We start from the raw sequence: 20,300 nt of genomic DNA, 5'->3' as shown, positions 1-20,300 counted from the left end.
TGTATCCTTGTTAAAGAATCGAAGTAAGAGGTGGTTTTGAATAGTTCTTAATAATAATTACCCAGTGTTGTTTTGAGTGTACTTAAGAGACCTTTGGATATTCAGTGTTTTTGTATATTGCAGGTATTAATATTATTCAAATATAACAGATTTATGTAAAAACAAACAGGTGAGTTTAGAACTCAAGAGGTTGTGTAACTGACCAGTCGTAACATATATATATATATACATATATATATATATATATATATATATATATATATATATATATATATACATATATATATATATATATATATATATGCATATAGCCTATATATATGTGTGTGTGTATATATAAAGTGTATATATATAGTATATATATATATATATATATATATATATATATATATATATATATATATATATATGTATATATATATATATGTATAGTATATATATATATATATATATATATATATATATATATATATATATATATATATGTGTGTGTGTGTGTGTGTGTGTGTGTTTGTGTGTGTATGTGTGTGTGTACGCACGTATGCTAGTGCATGTGTGTATAGGAAAAATCACATATCATCTTTCACCACATACATTTTTATACCAAATATGAAACTCCCAATTCAGAAAATTCATCATCTAAGATCAAGACAATGCACATCGACCAAGTATCGAGGAAAAAAATGTGTACTATATTAAATTCACTGAAGTGGAGTATGAAGGTTTTAGCGTCCATCATATAGCCTACATCATGACATTCTTTACATTTTATGCGTAAGTGAATCTATGAATTTACATCTACACTACATAATCTATTTGATATTTGTAAGCGTTACCTGAATGAGTTTAAAGGTTATTATTAATCTAAAAATGGCTTTTAATTGGAAAAATTAAATTTTTTGTATATTCATGAATAACACTGAGCACATTTACATTTATTTTTATTTTTATTTGAATGTATTATTTTATGTTTAAGAAATTAAACCTTTTCCTCATTAAAAATAATAACATAGGTTTGCAGATGTGTTTAGTATTACTCAATTGTATGAATATACCTACAGTTTACTGTATATATTTATTACGACAACTATTCAAGAAAGTAATGACATTAACATTGTAATATTTTCTTCCAAACAGTGTGACGACAACTCGTGCGATACCAGTTACCTGTTCTACACTCTGCAGCAGACGTTCACTCTCCTCTTTTACACAAACTTCGCCATAAACTTCCTACTGTACTGCGTCACGGGACAGAACTTCCGTAGGGCTGTGGGGGCTCTCTGTGTTGGTCCTGCTCGGAGGCACAGTGCTAATCGGCTGCCTTTTCCGTCTCCCGCTTCCGTCCGATTTCCTAATTCGACCATCGACAGAAATAATTCGGGTGAGTCCATTATTTTATTTACTTTCTTTTTCTATTTATTTCTTCCAAGTCATTTTTTATTTCTTCAACCTCAAAATGAAAAGTTCTATAATACACACGCAGAAAAAAATATGAATTTCTAAAGTCTATCTAATATTCAGAAGGATATTAAAATGGGAAGGGGAATCAATATCACACAGCGCCTCCAAAATATTAGACACGGGAACATCTTGAAATATGGGCCTCTGCTGCTGATTAAAATGTCTGGGGTAATGTACCAGAATATTATGCTCCAGTCCTCAATTCGTAGTCAAGGGCTCAATCTATTGCAATATTTTCTCGATGAAATGGAGAGATTATTATGAATACTAAATCCAAAGTCTTATTCAAATGAACTCCGTCTGCTTATTTGAAATGAAATGAATACGACAAAGATTGGACATTACCCCTAATATATTGAAATTTTTCCCTTAAACAAAAGTGCAAAAATAATTTTTCCCTTAAAATGCACGAAGTTATAAGCGTGTCCAAGAATGTATACTTATACAAGGAAGTGTCACTGAAAATACATTCCTGAATTATTTGAATAAAACAATTAAGGCATTAAACTTAATCTCTAATTCTGAAGTATAAGATCAGCATAAAATTTCTGTTTTTATATGTTTAAGCATAAAAAATGGGATACAGCTAACTCTATCTTCTACATTTCTTAGTCAAAAATATAAAATAACTTCATATTTGAACACTTCCAACAATAATTTTGTAGACCTCCATCACGACAGCTTATTTCTCGACCTTGACTTTTGACTTTAGCATGTAATAATTGGCGTGGATTTTCATACACTCAAATATGAACTTAGTTTGATGTCTCTGTGACAACGATGTCCAAACATATGGCTGATTTCATGAATTGGACATTTTGCTTGACCGTGACCTTGACTTTTGACCTGGACCTTCTAAAATTTAATAATTTCCAATTTATTACGTAACAGTTAATCCCTGCATTACTCTACGATTAAAATTGTAACGAGAAAGCTATTCGCAAACAAACACACACACACAAACAAACATACAAACAGATAAATTATGAACATACAAGCACAAAAATGGGGAGTAAAATATAACCTTCTTCCAACTTCGTTGGCGGAGGTAATAATGAAGTCATCTGGAATACCCCTAACAGCAGAATATATCACATCTTGGAAGCTCTGCTAATTTTACTATAAAACCCATCTTTCAATACTACACAGAAAATTTTCTATACTGTAGACATGTCTGCGGCTGAACATTACCTCACATTGGCCAAATTCCTCAAAATGTTATTACAATAAGAGACAGTTGCAGCAATGTGCCATTTAGGCGTGTAGTATAGAAAATCAAGAATAATTGTTACTGGGCCGTACAACAATCTCCAAGTTTAGCTTGAATTTGGAGTTATCCTTTTGAACTCCATGAGTTCTTTGTAACCTAAGTAAATTCAAACAGAATTCTCATTGCTTTAAACTCCTGAATCTCAAGAGTCATATTCTAGGCCTGAGTATTTATACTCACTTCAACATCAAAAGACATAATCTGCATCATTGGTAAAAGTTTTTTTTTTTCTTTTATTTACAACAATTTTTTTCTAAACGTAGATAGTCAATGCTCTTTATTTCAGCAAGTGTTTTAGTAATCGACATTGTCTTGTGAGCTTGGTGGAGGGATAGTGGGATTAGAAAAGGATATTTCTGAGTTCAGTCTGATGGAGGTTGAGCAAATGTTAAAACTGTCCTTTTATAGTCCCTGGGAGTCTACCTTGTTATTTACTAATATGTTTGCTTAAAATTTGCTATAATTCAAATGTAAAATCAAAATCCCAAACGGTGTTTCTCGTAACATGTCTACGTGCAAAAGTGAAGTAACACATCTGGATGTTGATGATAGCGGTAACAATTCTCAGGTGGAAGGCAGTTAAAGTACTGTTAGTGAGAGTTATCTCTAAAGAAACCTTTATTTATTTATGCTGAAATTGTATGAAGAGTAGGAATTTGCCCCCACAAAAAATTAGGTATCACTATGTAGGTCCAAACTGAAAGTGGTGATAGTGAGGATTCAACAAAAAAAAAGAAAAAAAAATGTGAGATCAAAGGGGAGGATGATTATTAACATTACCATGTTGATACAGGAGGTGATCATGATGGTGTTGAGTAGGATAAAATTTCAATAAATGATGCTTTAAGTGATGATGATGTAGAGTTTGTCAATTTGGAAAGTGATGACGAAGAAAAAATGGATAGGAATAGGTTTCCAGAAATTTCATTAGCCCACAATGAACAGTCTTAGTTTCCATGAGTATAGAAGGAGACATAGCTGAGGTCGATGCTCATCTGCCTCCCATTCATTCTCCCCAAGCATACATACACGTAGCATCCAAGATGATGACTGTTGGTCTAAACACCTCACCCACTTACCTATGCATCCCCTCTTCGTTATCCAGGGTATGATGGTGCCTATCCCACAACTCCACTGGGTTTCTTTTCTCTTTCCATACAAGCTGTTCGTTTACCTCATAGAAGAAACCAAAGAATACGCCACTTACACGAGGGGTGAATTCCAGAAGAGGTAAAAGTTTTTATTTAGTGCTTATAATATCATTCAAATTACCAAGAGTCTAGGGATCGTCACGCGGATGGGTATTGTTGGCTTACAACCATAAAGGATATTCTAAGCAAAAAATTAAATGTATATAATGGGGACTTTGTTGACAGTGATTTCCCACAGGCATTATGAGGTAAGAGGGCAATACTTCCACACATGGGCCATACCCAAGGATAATGTAGATAAGTTGATCACCATTTGTCTCATCATGAAACACATACATGAAAAATGTAGGATTCCATAAGCCAAACTAATTGTGACTACCAACCTAGTGAACAGATTCAAAGTAACCCAAAAACAGGGCTTAGACATTTCTGGTTGATAGCCTAGTGTCCCATTGGTGAGCATATTTAGAAATGGCTGCCATTTTCGAGCTCTATGGCCTGTGTTTATAAATTCACTTAGAACTCTGCACCATATCAAGTAATTTTCATGGATTTACGATTATTTTACTCAGGGCTGAATTCAACAGATAAGTATAATCTATGTAACGTTATTGCTTTACTCAGTTTAACAAATGAGATTTTTATGCTAGATAATGCAATTGTTTACTATTTTTTTTCACACTCTTCGAGAGAAGTTTACTGTACCTTAGTGGAATGACATCATATGATGAATTATGTTCATGAAACATCTACAACACACAATACCCACATGAAATAGATATTTATATTGTTACCACTCATGTGTCACAGGCATGAACCTGTGTGGTTAAGTTAATTCCGAAAAACAAAAATTAAAATCACCTGTAGAATTATCACCCTGAGGTCCTACAGGGTGACGATTCTACAGGTAGGATACCCTGGGGTGATTATTCTACAGGTGGGATACCCTGGGGTGACGATTGTACAGGAGATATTCTGGAGTGATGATTTAACAAATGAGGGTTAGTTTCAACTAACTTTAAATTACTACTTAATAAGCTATTTAATGGCTCTAGGATAATTACCTACCTAACTAACAACCTCTCTTGTTCTTAACAACCTACCTTCAAATCTCTCTCATTCCAAAATTGTCTCTTTCTTCTTTTGTATTTTGCAAAAATAAGAATAGTTGCTACAATTCTTTTTTACTATAAACAACCAACACCCATGGCTCGGAATACCTTCCAAGATGTGGTTCTTCCACTTTTGTGTGATGATTCCTCTTAAGTTATGCGTTGGCTACAGCAAAAGAAGCTTATAAAGAGTGAAGTTAAGTGTGATACCTGCAAGAGTTGTATGAATTAGGCAAAGTATTCCAGACCAAAGGATGGATTTATATAGAAATGTCAATACAAGGACTGTTTGAAATACAAATCAAGCACGTCAATAAGAATAGGTTCTTTTTTTGCACGATCTAATATTTCACATCAAAAATGGGTTCATGTTATCTACCTTTGGAGTGAACGGATTGGCGAAACAGCAACAAGACGTTAGGTGAACATCAGCGAGAAAACAATGATCGATTTCTATAGCTTTTTTAGGGAAGTCTGTAATGTGTATTTTGAAACAAATTCAGTTCAGCTTGGGGGCCCAGGAATTACTATTGAAATTGATGAATCATGTTTTCCACATAAACCGAAACACCATCGTGAACGCTCACCACACACTCCTATTTGGGTTTTTGGTATAGTGGATATGAGCACAAGCCCTGGAATTGGTTGTATGGAAATAGTTGAGAAAAGAGATGCTGCCACTCATCTTCCGATAATACTCAAAGTAGTTCAGCAAGGATCTATCATTCACAGCGATGAATGGAGAGCATACCGCAACATCAAGGGTCTCGGATACAAACATAAAACTGTAAACAATTCAGTCAACTTTGTGGATTCTAGTACCGGTGTGCACACACAGACGATAGAATCCTATTGGAACAAACACAAAAGTTACATAAAGACAATGCGTGGCTGCAAACGAAGTTTTTTAAATTCGTACCTAAAAGAATTCATGTGGCATGAATGTTTCGCTGATAATGCTTTTTTTAAATTTGTGTGAACATATTGCTATTCAATATCCATTGTAAAATGTAAATTCTTTATATTTTTATTATACTTTAACACCTTTAGTAATAAATAAATGTATTTTTTAAACTACATAGATGGTAATTGCTATTCAATATCCATTATATCCTAGGTGGGATACCTGGGGGTGACGATTCTACAGGTGGCCATTCCTGGGGTGACAATTCTACATGTGGAGGATTCTCGGGTGACGATTCTACAGGTGGGAAATTCTAGGGTAATGATTCTAACTACCAAACGTGTCCCATAAATACAGTGAGCTACAAAGTATATAGAAAAACATTCAAAATGGCATTAAATACATGTAGCCCTCTAATTTCCACTGGCCCCTATGGAGTATCTATTCACCATCAGAGTCCCTTTTATCCTTGTATGGGACTATTTATAACTCGGTATCATCTTTCTTATTGTTGCAGTCTTACAATTTACAGGCTGGTATATAAGATTATTAATTTCTAAAGAGTGGATAACCGCCCACTTTGCACGATCTCACACCTTTGCAGAACATTGAAAGCACAGTATCAATGACAGTTTTCCCATCTCTACCCACTTTTCATCTATGTTCATAGGTTGTATCTGGAATCATTGGTGAGTTTTTAAGGCTTCATCTGTTTGGTAATTTACCATATAAGTGTGCTGTTGAGAGCATCCTTACAAAGAGGCAATTGTTCTGAAAACATATCATAATTTCTCATTTGGAATGTTTCATATCATAGATCGTTTACTATGATGCTCTTTGCACTATATTAGGAAACAGCTCATCTGCAATACTTTACCATCTCCCCAGAAAAGGGAATGCTTTCCAAACTTTATTATTTATACGAATCATGCTAACTGCTTTGATCTTCTCCTTGCCATTGAAAGCACTTGTGGAATTACTGCCAGTTTAAGCATACACACCCAACGAAGCAGGGAAAATATCCCTGTCAATGATAGCTGCCAGTCTAGAGATATCACTTATTCTGAATTGATTCTTATTTTATTGTCTCAGGAGTAAGTTCCCTCCTACCTCAGTCTTGAGAGCTATAAACATCATTAGCACCTCACCATTTTTCAAAATGAGTATTACATGACTATGTACCTCCTGCATAATGTACGTGGGGTATCTGCCTTTTGTCTACTTCTTCCTGTGAGGATGTCCCTTCTGGAACTTCCCTCATGTCATCCTTTCTAGTTTAAAAAATCAGTTCTGCATGAGTTACGATTAATATAATTTCACCAAGGTTTCCTCTTACCTCTTCCTTTTCCTTCTGCTAGAAACTTTGTTAGTCTTTTGATGCTTTCTGTGTTTGCAAGATGTTTCTAATTCTCAATTTGGTGTCCTTATAACATATCTCGGAAAAATGACTGTCTTAGCCGCACCGGTTCACCCTTTCAGCATTTTTATATGAATGGTCAATGTTCACTTCTTCATCTATCATTCAGAATACTTTTTATGATCTTCTCAGAAACCTCTTCATATGTAAGATTTTCCAATAACATCAATATATGTTGCCCTTGGACTACTTGCAGCTTTATTTTCTAGATGTGGCCTGAGCATTGCTTTTTCAGTCTTCTTAGGAGCTCCATCAGCATTAACCAAAGCCCAAGATTTGGAACCAAGAGGATAACAGAAGATATCTCTCATTTCTAGTTTCATGCTTTGTGTGGGAAGCAGCATGCGGCTGAACGCAATTATCTGCCTTCAATACCCTTTCCTGTCAATTCCTCTAATCGAAGTTCTTTTCTTCAGACTGCTGAATGTTTTTAGCTTCAGCTTTTTGGTGGAATTAGAAAACTTTTATATTCCTTCAATTTCACTTGCAGTACAGCATAAGCCCCCACCTGTTCATGGGCATTAAGGAAGTCACTCATCACCTTGGGGGGTACTAAAAGGACAGTTGAAATGCCCCAAAGATCAGTAGACTCACCACAAAATTAATTAGTCTAAGTATTCTCAAGTTATTCAAGAATAAATATATTACTCTGATGTCATTTTATACGGAATGTTTACAGATCTGGGTGGACAAAGTGTTATTTTTGTAAAGCAATAACATCTCGACATCTTCATAAAGCCTCTGCCTCATGGTTCGCCATTGGATAGAACCAACAGACTCTACCTGGTTTTAAGTTGAACACTTTGCTTCACCACTAGTCGGCACATTCCTGTTTACGTCTCTTCAAGTGTATGGTCTATAGGGAGGCATCATAATGGATATAATTCACTCAGCTACATAGACAATTTCCCATTCAAATAATATTTATGAAGTTCATCTGAAGTACTCTCTAAAGATGCCATGTGCAAGATATATACCAGAAGATACTGAACAAAGTTTGTTTTACCTCCACCAAAATAAGGTGTCATTTTCTTTATGGGAACCTGGTGTACGTACCAATCGCCATCCCAATTTGCGCTTATTAGTCAGAGGAAAATTTCAACAAATCCAAAGACATCACCCAAAATTAAGCCAGTTTTCCACTTATGCTTTGCCTCTTACCCTTGCACTTAGTAAAAAGGTCCAAAATCCTCTTCTGTTGCTTCAGATAGATATTTATTAACATTATCCGCAAGTATCTATGTTTGGTCAAGGTTTTGGTAATTTTGATTATGCTTAGTTTCCAACCATTTCAAAAACTGTGCCCATGTAAGCCCCATAAAAGCTTCATACATTTGTATCAAATACTTTGTTAATTTATCCCTTGGCTATCACCAATAATTCTATTACTAAGTCTTGGAGCCCAATATCATGGAATATATTGCCAATGATTGATAGCAAGTTACAAATGATATAAACTTCCCATCATTGGAATGATGGTAACCTCTGTCAGCTTTGTATAAAGAGCATGATCAGCAACACTAGAAATCTCTTCCAATAACAAATTTTCTTAAAAGGAAAGTGTGTTGCATAGAAATTCATGTATCATTGATTTTTCTGTTGCTGGGGCATCTATGATTGCTAAACGGCCAAATTTGTCTGCACCAACTCTAACTTAATCCTTTGCTAGGATATTGAATCCTGTCCAAGAACGTATAGTTAGTGTGAAAATTCATGGAGACAAACTAAGATCCAGGTGAGAATTTGTTGAAATAAACTTCAAACGGCATTTTCAAAACTGGTGCTGGTACTTCTCGGGTGCACAAGAGGAAACTGTAGGTTGCATAATAATACCATTCACATGATGCAGCATTCTTTCACCAATCAATGATATATCTGATGTCCTCTGGTGTTTTGACCCTTGATACTTCATCTTTTTTTTTAGTTTGTCATGAGTCCTTAGCTCTGCAAGTGCTTTTTTGTGCATGAAGTCTAATCTACAACTAATTTTATACAGAATGTCTGAAAGTTCAGTCATATGATCATAGCCTAGTTTCAGTATTAGTTCAGACTGCCAATTTTTGTTCTGCTTCAAAGTATTTTCTATGAAGAATCAACAGTCAATCGATCAAGCACATTAATGCACGGAACTTTCTCTGCTCCTAGTCTTTTTTCTATGGTTCATTCATAGGGATTTTATCGCATTGTCTGAAAGCAGTTCCCCGTAATCAAAAGGACATCAGTTTCTATAAATAGATATCGTAAAAACAATAAAGTATTACGTAGATGATGTTCAAGATATATATTATCCTTAAATCCTGAAAATAAGAGTGTATGTATGTAATGGAACAATACCTCCCATGTTATGAAAGAAACCGTTTGTGATATAGTTATTGATATGTCTTAAATCTCTCTGGATTTTTCAAGAAAAGAAATTATCATTCCATCCCAATTTCTTTTGCAACGGCAAATTTTCTGTAAAATTTCTTAAAAAACAGTTAAAAATCCCATTCTTGTAAAAAAAAGCGTTAGTTTTGTATCAGAGAGCAGGAATAAAATCATCTCAACTAGACATGAGTATCTACAGAATATAATTATAAGTATGATAAAAGTAACCTCTTAAAAATTACTTGATTTTAAGTGAAGTTATGCCCAAATAATTGAGCCTAACCTTGTAGATTTAAAATGGTGGTCATCTTTAAAGATGGGCACCATTCGGGTGGTAAACTACCAAACTGAAACATACAAGCCCCCATTTTGTATTCTTTATACATTGAACTAGCCAAAAATCCTAATTAGGCTGCACACTAATTTGGTAGTTAAATATCTATCTATCTATCTATCTATCTATCTATCTATCTATCTATCTATATATATATATATATATATATATATATATATATATATATATATATATATCTATACATATAAATATATACATATATATATATATATATATATATATATATATATTATATATATATATATATATATATATATATATATATATATATATACATATATATATATATATATATATATATATATATATATATATATATATACTGTATTTGAGTTATAATATAGAGGGGTATTTAATCAGCTCCTATTTATCGTTAGTGATTCTTTAGGTTATGAATCAGATTCATATCTTCTTTCGAAATATTACCCATCGTTTTCAATTCAGTATTCCTTAGTTTTTATCTCCAGTTATGGAATAAATAAAAAAATGATTTGCCTGTCCTGTCGACTTATTCATATAAGACCTTCACCATATAACCAGCTCTTACAGCAAGTGCAAGAGCTGAACATCCCTAAGAAACGACCTGTCCATAAATAAATTAACAGATATTCTATAAAGAGAAATGAAATTACCCGGGGTGGAGGGCGCAACATATCCATGATAGGGTAACTGATATATACATATAAGTGTTTTGACCCAGTAAACGAGCTTGTTACATATGCACATTATGCTACCCTCTTTGCCTGAGTTTCATATCATAATTCTAGACCTGTGGTAGCTGAATCCCTTAATAGAGATTTAGCTATAATTAGCGCGCCGTGCATATCATGGGGTAGAATCTGAATCGTAACAAAACTAAAAGAATAGTTGTAAGTAGGTCAAGGACAAGGGCTCTTTAACATACTGATCTTTACATTAATCATATTGCTTTAACTATATAGAACTCATTTAACATTCTAAAGTAGGTTTGATTCATGATTGCAAATTTGCTTTTGAGGAACACATCCAGACTTCTTCAACTGAATAAAAATAGCATATCGTGAAAGTCTCTAAGAATTTTGATAATCAATCTATCCTGAAGAAATTTCTTAAGCCTTCTATTTTACCAGGTTGTGATTATTGGTCTCCTTGTGGTCTTCAGCTGCTAACTTTGACCTTTTTATCTGCTGGATAAAATTTAAGGTCTATTAAATTTCTTATCCCTGAACAGGATATTAGTCTCTGCCACCATCGTTCAATTAGATCTTCGTGCATGCACATACGATTTTGTATTATTCTGACCATCCTTTGCATTCAGATCTTCCCAAGCTGTACTGTCGTGTAGGTGTACTAGGTTTACAGTTGATTTCAATAATATTGCTATCTCCACTATAAGGCTAAATTATACATAGACTTCAAACTTGATTACAAGTTTAAATGCTATTCATGAATGGCAGAGAGAAGGGACAGTGACATTGCCCTCGCAATCAGAACAATGCCCTAGAGACTAACCATATATACATATGATCATCACCCAAGCCCCCTGTTCACCCAAGCTAGAACAATGGGGGACCAGGCAATGGCTGCTGATGACTCTGCAGGTAGACCTAAAAGCCCCCGAAAACACCACATCCTTAGCTCACAAGGATGATAAGGTTGCAAACTCTAAAGAAATTATCGAGTTTGAGCGGGACTCGAACCCCAGTGTGACTTGTATCATTTATATTTCAAACTAGGGTTGTAGCTTGGCTAATAATAATAATAATAATAATAATAATAATAATAATAATAATAATAATAATAATAATAATAATAATAATGATGATAATACATGTATGGAAAAGTTGCCTATAAATCCAAATTTTTATAAATAGGAAATTTTCGTTTTGACTATTTTTCTTTATTTTAAAGAAAAATAAAAAAAAATTACAAGATAAATGACTAAATGACAAGCTACACACTGTTCAAATCATGTCTAGCATTTCATAACTTTTATTTTTACAATTTTCAAAACTTCCTCCACGCTAGAAATCAATATATGTACATTTATCTTTTTGTAATGAAATCACTGGAGTCATTAAAAATTTATTTCTCTTCAATTATAATTTTTGATTTAGCACATTTCTTCATCTACATTTCACTAATTTTTATATATGGGTACTCTACTTTTTGGTTTTAAAAGGATTTTACACATTAATAATGATAATACTATCCTTTATCGGAATACTAGTATTACTCCCTTTACAATGATATTGCACAAACGACGAAACATAATACCCTCTGTACTTGACCACCCTTTCGTCCAAAAATAGCTATCAGCACCCACATAGCCTCCTTTTACGCCTATTACAAACTTTTCGCAACTATTCCGTAAGAAACTGACTCACACACTCTCTTCCTTTTGCAAACAGACACTGATCGTTCTTTATAGATCATCCAGTTACATGTCGTTCATTCAGAATCAGAATTCTACAATTCATATTTCTTGATATTCAATGCCATATGATTTAGGTACCTACGTTTATGTTTACCTCGTACAATAGAGCCAGCACCTTTTCAAAACCTGTCCCTTATCTAGACATCGCATGTCCACGAAAGCCACTCGATCACAATACCTTATCACAGTTCCCCACCTTCTTAAATGTGAGCCAAACTCATCAAATCTTTTTGTTTTTAACCTCTCAATTACCTCACAAATTACAATTCTAACTTTTGCCATTTATATTCAACTCTCTCTCTCTCTCTCTCTCTCTCTCTCTCTCTCTCTCTCTCTCTCTCTCTCTCTCTCTCTCTCTCTCTCTCTCTCTCTCTCTCTATTCAATAAGTCTTTAAAATACTGGCGTCGTCGGATCAAAACTTCATCCCCTTGAACTATCATATCTCAATATGCATTAATTATTCAGAAATGCACTTATTTATTAACCTTTTTCCCTGCCTTCACTGCCTTGTGAGACAAAAAGTTAGATAAATCTTAAAAAACTTGGTCGCACTCTCCCCTCCATAATAAATTCTTGACCTCTCTTTCTCTAATACTTCTTCACTACCCTTTCCATCCTCTTACTTAAATACCGAAAACATCATTTTCATTTGTATTGATCAGACTTTAGTAGGTATGCGGCTCATTTTCGAGAAGTTTTGTATACGCTCTTGATTCAGATGTTAAACGGTAGATGTTATCGCTAACGGCGGGTCTGATTCTTCATTGAAACCATTCCGTCTTGAAGAGAACGAGTGCGTGTTACCTCATTATATATATATATATATATATATATATATATATATATATATATATATATATATATATATATATATATATATATGTGTGTGTATATATATTCATATATATTTATATATATAAATATATATATATATATATATATATATATATATATATATATATATATATATATATATATATATATATATATATATATATATATATATATATATATATATATATATATATATATATATATAATGTACTTATATATATATATATTTATATATATATAAATATATATATATATATATATATATATATATATATATATATATATATATATGTATATATGTATATATATATATATACATATATATATATATATATATATATATATATATATATATATATATATATACATGTTGTGTGTGTGTCCCTGCGTGTGTGTGTCCCAACGTGTGTGTAGAAAAACAGTTAGTCTTTAATCAACCAAGACAGCAGGCAGGTTTTAGAAGTGAGTGTTCAACAACTAACCGAATCCTTGTTATTAACCAGATAATCAGCCAATTATAGACAATGTGAGAGCTTTTGATTCTGTCAAAACTTAAACAGTAACGATAGCCCCACAAGGAAAGGAATAGATGGATCTTATGTAAGAACACTTGAAGATATCTATGCAGGAAGTAAAGCAATCCTAAAATTACATAACAATAATGAGGAAATCTCGATTGATAAATGAGTTATACTGAAAACCCAATATCTCCTAAATTGTTGACAACATGCCTCATCGAAATTTTTAAGAATTTAGATTGGGAAAATGTAGGAGTCAAAATTATTGGGAATATCTTAACAACTTTAGATTTGTATATGCCATAGTTCTATTCAGTGAATCATGGGAGGAATTGTAAAAGATAATAGAAGATTTGAATAGAGAAGGCAAAAATATACGACCGAAAATGAATAGGAATAAAAGTAAGATAATGTTTAAAAAAAACGCAGGAAGACAACAAATAAGCCTTATGGACGAACCTCTAGTTATTGTTAATGAATATAGGTACTTAGAACACATGGTAAGCTGTTCCCTATGACATGAGACATAAATGAAAATAATGATAAGCATAGGATGGGGAGCCTTTGGTAAACAAATTGATATAATGAAAAGAAAAATGACACTTTTTCTAAAATAAAAAGTATTTAATCAGATGGTCCTACCAGTATTAACTTATGCATCGGAAACTTAGAGTCATACTAAAACCTTAGAACATAATTTAATTGCAACTCAAAGAGTTATGGAAAGAATAATGATGAGAATAACAATAAGAAACAGAAAAAGAGCAACATGGATAAGAGCAAATTAAAGTAGATGATAATTCTAACAACGTGTAAGAAAAAGTAATGGATATGGTCAGGACATATAGTAAGAATGGCATATAATAGATGGGCATTAAGAATAATAGAATAGGTCCCTAGAAATTGAAAAAGAAGCAGGAAAAGGAAGTGAAGAAGATGCATTGATGAACTAAGAAAATTTGCTTGTATAGACTGGCATAGAAAGACCATAAACAGATGTAAATGATAGGACATGTCTGAAGACTTTGTCCTCCATTGGACTCGATACGGCTGATGATATACATATATATATATATATATATATATATATATATATATATATATATATATATATATATATATATATATATATATATATATATGTGTGTGTGTGTGTGTGTATACAGTATATACATACACACACACACACACATATATATATATATATATATATATATATATATACATATATATATATATATATATATATATATATATATATATATACATACACATACATATATGTATTTATATCTATATATATATATATATATATATATATATATATATATATGTACATATATATATATATATATATATATATATATACGTAAGTATGTATGTATGTATGTATGTATGTATACATATATATGCATAAGATTGACAGAATTTCTTGGCAACATCAAGTAAGATGAGACTTGCTGTTTATGCCCTCACAAACCTGTGGGTTGAATATAAACTAAACTTTTTAATAAATCAAAAAAATATCTAATTTGTTGTATTTTTTACAATGCCTGGCACTATGGGAACTTACAAAGTAGAGTCGTGCATGTTGTAATGACAGCTGTGACAGCTGTGATTCCTTTGACAGATTGTTCTAAGTTATAGAAACTAATTAACAAAAAAAGGTCCTAATTAAACTTGAAGTTATTCTGAATTGGAATCTTTGTGTAATATCTGTAAAGAGACTCACTGCTTACCGTATTTTTACAAATAACTGTCTGGAATATTTGAGATAACAAAATAAAATAGTTGTTGAATATCCTTCACAATTCAACCCTTTTTTTTTTTATTACAATTCCGGTTCCACCTTTCTCCAAGTCACTACTCGGCAAATAGTGAAAAACAAAGCTATAATGGAATCTTCGCATTCTTGCAAATGACTGAGTTTCACTTTTATGCCAGAATTGAATTGTTCGGTTTGTTCACAATCTTTGTCTGCAATGTTATAACTGGGAGGGACTAATCTCTTACCACCCCTTCCCTCTTTTAAGGCAACACAAATCTAGTCCGTTCTTGGTATAACTTCCAAATTTTCTTCCCAGTTTTGTATTCTTTACCTTAGGCATACAGTATTCCACACATCTTCGTATGCCATATTTTGAATCAAATATTGTAATCTATGCAAAATACTGCGCTTTACTATAAGTGAGTTTTGTATTATACAAATTAAACGTTTTTCGTAAGCATATCTGACAAAAAGAAACATCTTACCCTTGGTTCAGACTTAGCAGCTGCCAAGTGGAGTAAAAAAAAAAAATAGTATTCGCATTTGCATTATTTAGAACGGGATGATTTGGTAACAGCTTCTTGATAATCTAAATATCTTTAAATCAAGAAACAATGAATGAAAATTAGAAATGAGTCGTCAAATAATCATGAGTATTCGCCTTCCTATGAAGAATACTAATAAATTTTCATCAACCAATTATTCTCCTTATAAAAACTGTTTCGCCGCACACTCATACTTCTTGAGATAAGGAAATGGTAAAAATGACTGTGGGCATTTTTCGCAATACCAATAACATCGTTTATGCGACTGACACTTCCTGTCGATACCAGTACTAGCCTGTGTTATCTTCTGGCATTATTCAGAGTTATCCTAAAATCAGGGTGATATTGGCTTAATTCAATTTTGCAAAAGCATAAGTGATGTGCAGTTGCGATTGTGTAAATTGCAGTTTTCAGTTCTTTGAGAATGCTTTCACATTTTCTACTATGACATTCTCTAATAATTTCAAACATAGTAAAAGAGATTACACACTAAATCCATAAAAAAATAAAATTATAGCAACGAGCACTCTAACATACAAGCAGATAGAATGGAATAGAATAGAATATGGGATTCAGACTCCACACCAAGCACTGGATACAAAACCATTCAGTGCTTCAGTTACTTTTTAACGAACTAATGTGTGTGATACAGTACAATTGATTAATAAGTGTTTTATTGGAATGATATGAAAATTCAGAGAAAATTAATTTGATGCATTTTCTGAATATGAACAATAGCTTCATAAATGGTATTTATTAAATTATTTATTAAAAAGTTATTACAATATGATAACTTGATGAATATATACTTTATTGATTGGATATGAAATTTAGTGAAAGCGAAATTGATAAAATCTATCAATATATACAGTGACTGCATAAAAGGTTTGGATTGAAATATTCATTGGAAAATTGATATAATATAGTAAGTTTTAAAGGGTTATAACCTTTACATATAAATCATATCATAAAGGCCAATATATTACAAGCAATGGTGGGATCTGCATTCATATTTTATAAGTATGATTTATTTTGATCAGAAAGACCTTGTATTTGAATTTTTTATTTTGTTCTTGGCAATGTCCTAATGAATGTACAACAGTGAGAGGAGAATCAAAGCATACATAGATTGGGGCAATTTCCCCTCTAGAAGGAACCAATGGGTTAAACGAGTGTGACCAATCCTTAGCCGGGACAACAAAATTTTTGCTCTACTTTTCAGCTAATAAAGAGATGGCCAATGTTCAATGTTTGGTCTAATTTTCTTATAGATTTTATTGCTAGCCAATACTGAGGAGACCAACATGTTTGCCATGTGTCCTTATGATAAGATCTAACAACCCATTTACCATTTGTGTGAGGAATATGGTAAATGTCCTAGGCTAGCCTATAAAACTTGTCCTGAATTTGTTTAACAATTTAATTAATTAGTTATTATTGTCTAATTGCCCCTAATTCACTAAATGGTCTAAATAAATGGTATAATTACTGCTGCAAAAGGTAGAAGCTATCTAAAGAGATTTGGCTATAGCAATAAAAATAGATGGCTTACTTGATAATCTACCAGCATAAGAGCAATCACAATGGATAACTGCACAGCCAACTCCATTAAATGTTTTGCAACCATCAGTATAAAGAATCTGATCATATCCAACGATCAGAGAGAGGCTTTTCCTTTAATAGTTTGTTGCATACTGATGACGGTTCCAGAGTCCTTCAAGGAGGCAACTTGGGGAAACACAACGTACTTTTCTGACCCCCTTAATTTTACCATGCATTGCAGAACTAGCTCTTTTGTTCCCAAATCTAAGGGCGGGTCAGTGTCAACAAGTAAGATCTCACCAAAAGACGGCCTGAAGACTCCCGAACAGATACTTCGACCAGTATTATGTACCAAATCTAACTCTTCAAGTTTGGTTGCACATACTAATGAGTAAATATAGCATTCATAACCAAGTTTAGATCAACATAAAGTTTTTTTTATAATATCAAAAAGGATTTTCATAAACACACTAACTACCACTTGAAAGTACTTTCAAAATATTGGAAGAATTCTTTACCTTCACCAGGTGCACTAACTGACAAAAATCATTCCCAGAAATTTACCTTCCTCTTCACAGGATGTAATAGCAACTTTAATCTTCAGATTGTGAATATTTTACTTAAGAGTACTCCTAGTAAATTTACCAGCGGTAATTATCAGATAAGGAAGATGTAAACCTGTTTTAATTAGCCCACTCACTAATTTATTCCCTTAACCTTTGCAAATAATTGCATACTGAGCTAGCATCATGAGAAGTAACATAAATGGTAAAGTCATATGTAAAGAATGTTTACTTCGCTGGTGAAAACCATCTCAACAATGTTGTTAACAGCCACAACAAAGCAAGTGAAACTGGCGTCAGTAGCTTGTAGAATCCCCTCTTCTAATTCATAAATGCTTATTTAGAAAGGAGTCAATGAAATAATCCTTTTACCTCGAATTCCTATAGCACAAAGTTGATTGATAAAATGAAACCACTACGAAGTCTCACAATTTTGTTTTGCTTAAATGAAAAAAAAGAAGATGCCAACTGTCAGGCAATGGTCAGAAAAATACTCATGAATTGGAGTTCATAATCTTTAGTAGTTGGATCCACGATAAATCTATTCTTCCTGAAATCTAACTGAACAGAGGATAACAAGCCATTTATCTCAAGATGCCACATTGATCTTAGAGTTGTCATGTCTTCAAATAATTTGCACACACAGCTCATTGGTGATTTTGGTCTCTAGCTAGTAGGATGATGTTTTTAGAAGTTTCCTGATAGCGACAACATCACAACCTTCCAGGAAGGAGGAAGAATGCCAGACTTTTATATTCTATTAAGACCTTTAGAATATTTTACAGGTTCTGGAAGACATTTGAGCTTATCATAAAGAATATCATCTCCATTTCATGTTGAATCATATGATCGTTAAGCTTCTCTATCTTCCCTCATTTTTTTTTTATTTTGTAGTAAGATTTACGAGTTTAAGTTGAAAAAATTGAGGGAAATTCAGATATTTCAAACATCAAACGGTATCCAATAGTTCTAAGAACTTGATATCTCATATAAATGTTCACCCAGTTTCTCTGCTACCAAATAAGGCTTGGTAATAAATACACCAACTTCTTCCTTTTCCTTCAGTTTAATGGGAGAGTCGTGAACGTGGACAATATTTCACACAGGCTAGAAATTAAGAAGAAATTGATCACTGCCGTGTGAAATCTCATCCAAGTATATGCAAGAAGAAAAAATTTTCAAGTCTGTAGCAGAAAAGTCATTCGCATTCCCATTATGAAAAGACATTGATCTATCATTATGAAAAACAAGAACATTGGTCTTGATTATTTCATCAATGATCTTAGATTTTTTTTATCTAAAAATATATCCACCCCAAACCAACTTATGGAAATCAAATCCCAAGGAGTAAACAAGAGGAGGATATTGACTAATTAATATTTGGATATCATTCAAAGTAAATCTATATCTAGGGGGAAGGTAAATGCAGCACATGATAATCTCACGTTATGAAGTAGCGCGAATATCAACTACTTGAAAATACGTATTCCTAGGAACACTGGATTGTTGCAAATATTTTGCAATAAATATTGCAACGTCATCATGAGCCCACTAACCAATTATAGGATTCATTAGCCCCGCCAATGACGTTATGATTTCATCTGTCTGTTTCTTAGTTTGTTTGTTTGTCATCAGCCTAACTTAAAATGTTACGGATGAATTTTGATGAAAATTTCTTGATATGTCGGAATTCAGCTAAGTTAGAAGTGATTAGAATTTGAAGGTGATCCGAATCATTATTCGGATCCATTTTTTAATGGATTCTTCACTATTGCGAAATTGGACCAGATTGGTTATCTTTGCATATTTTGTGCCAAATATCCTCTTTTATTTACTAGCCATTAGTGCATCGACTGTTCATCTAGATCATAGAGACCTTATCTAGCTTTCTAATGCAGTTTTCATTTTATTATAAAATTTATTCCTTTGTTATTTACGCCATGACAGGTCAACATAAGTAGGTTGACACATGACGTCATTGCTCACCGTAAAAAGTTTGAAAGTCATGACAGCAATTTTGTCATGACCTTGATCACCAGAGGGTAATAAAAAAGAAACAAAATTGGGCCGAAGCGC

General features: G+C 32.7%; 1 protein-coding gene across 1 annotated transcript in view; it reads left to right on the top strand.

Annotated features, from left to right (window-relative positions):
- The window catches only part of LOC137653454 (thyrotropin-releasing hormone receptor-like), a 587,504-nt gene that overhangs the window by 314,837 nt on the left and 252,367 nt on the right, over positions 1-20,300 (top strand). The window contains exon 2 of the mRNA XM_068386860.1: positions 1,138-1,381. Coding sequence (XP_068242961.1) covers positions 1,138-1,381 — 244 coding nt within the window. The remainder of the gene's footprint in view (positions 1-1,137; positions 1,382-20,300) is intronic.

The sequence above is a fragment of the Palaemon carinicauda genome, chromosome 1 (assembly GCF_036898095.1).
Source record: "Palaemon carinicauda isolate YSFRI2023 chromosome 1, ASM3689809v2, whole genome shotgun sequence".
Lineage (NCBI taxonomy): Eukaryota > Metazoa > Arthropoda > Malacostraca > Decapoda > Palaemonidae > Palaemon > Palaemon carinicauda.
Note: the sequence above shows the minus strand (reverse complement) of the source record. Positions and strands in the feature narration are given on the sequence as shown.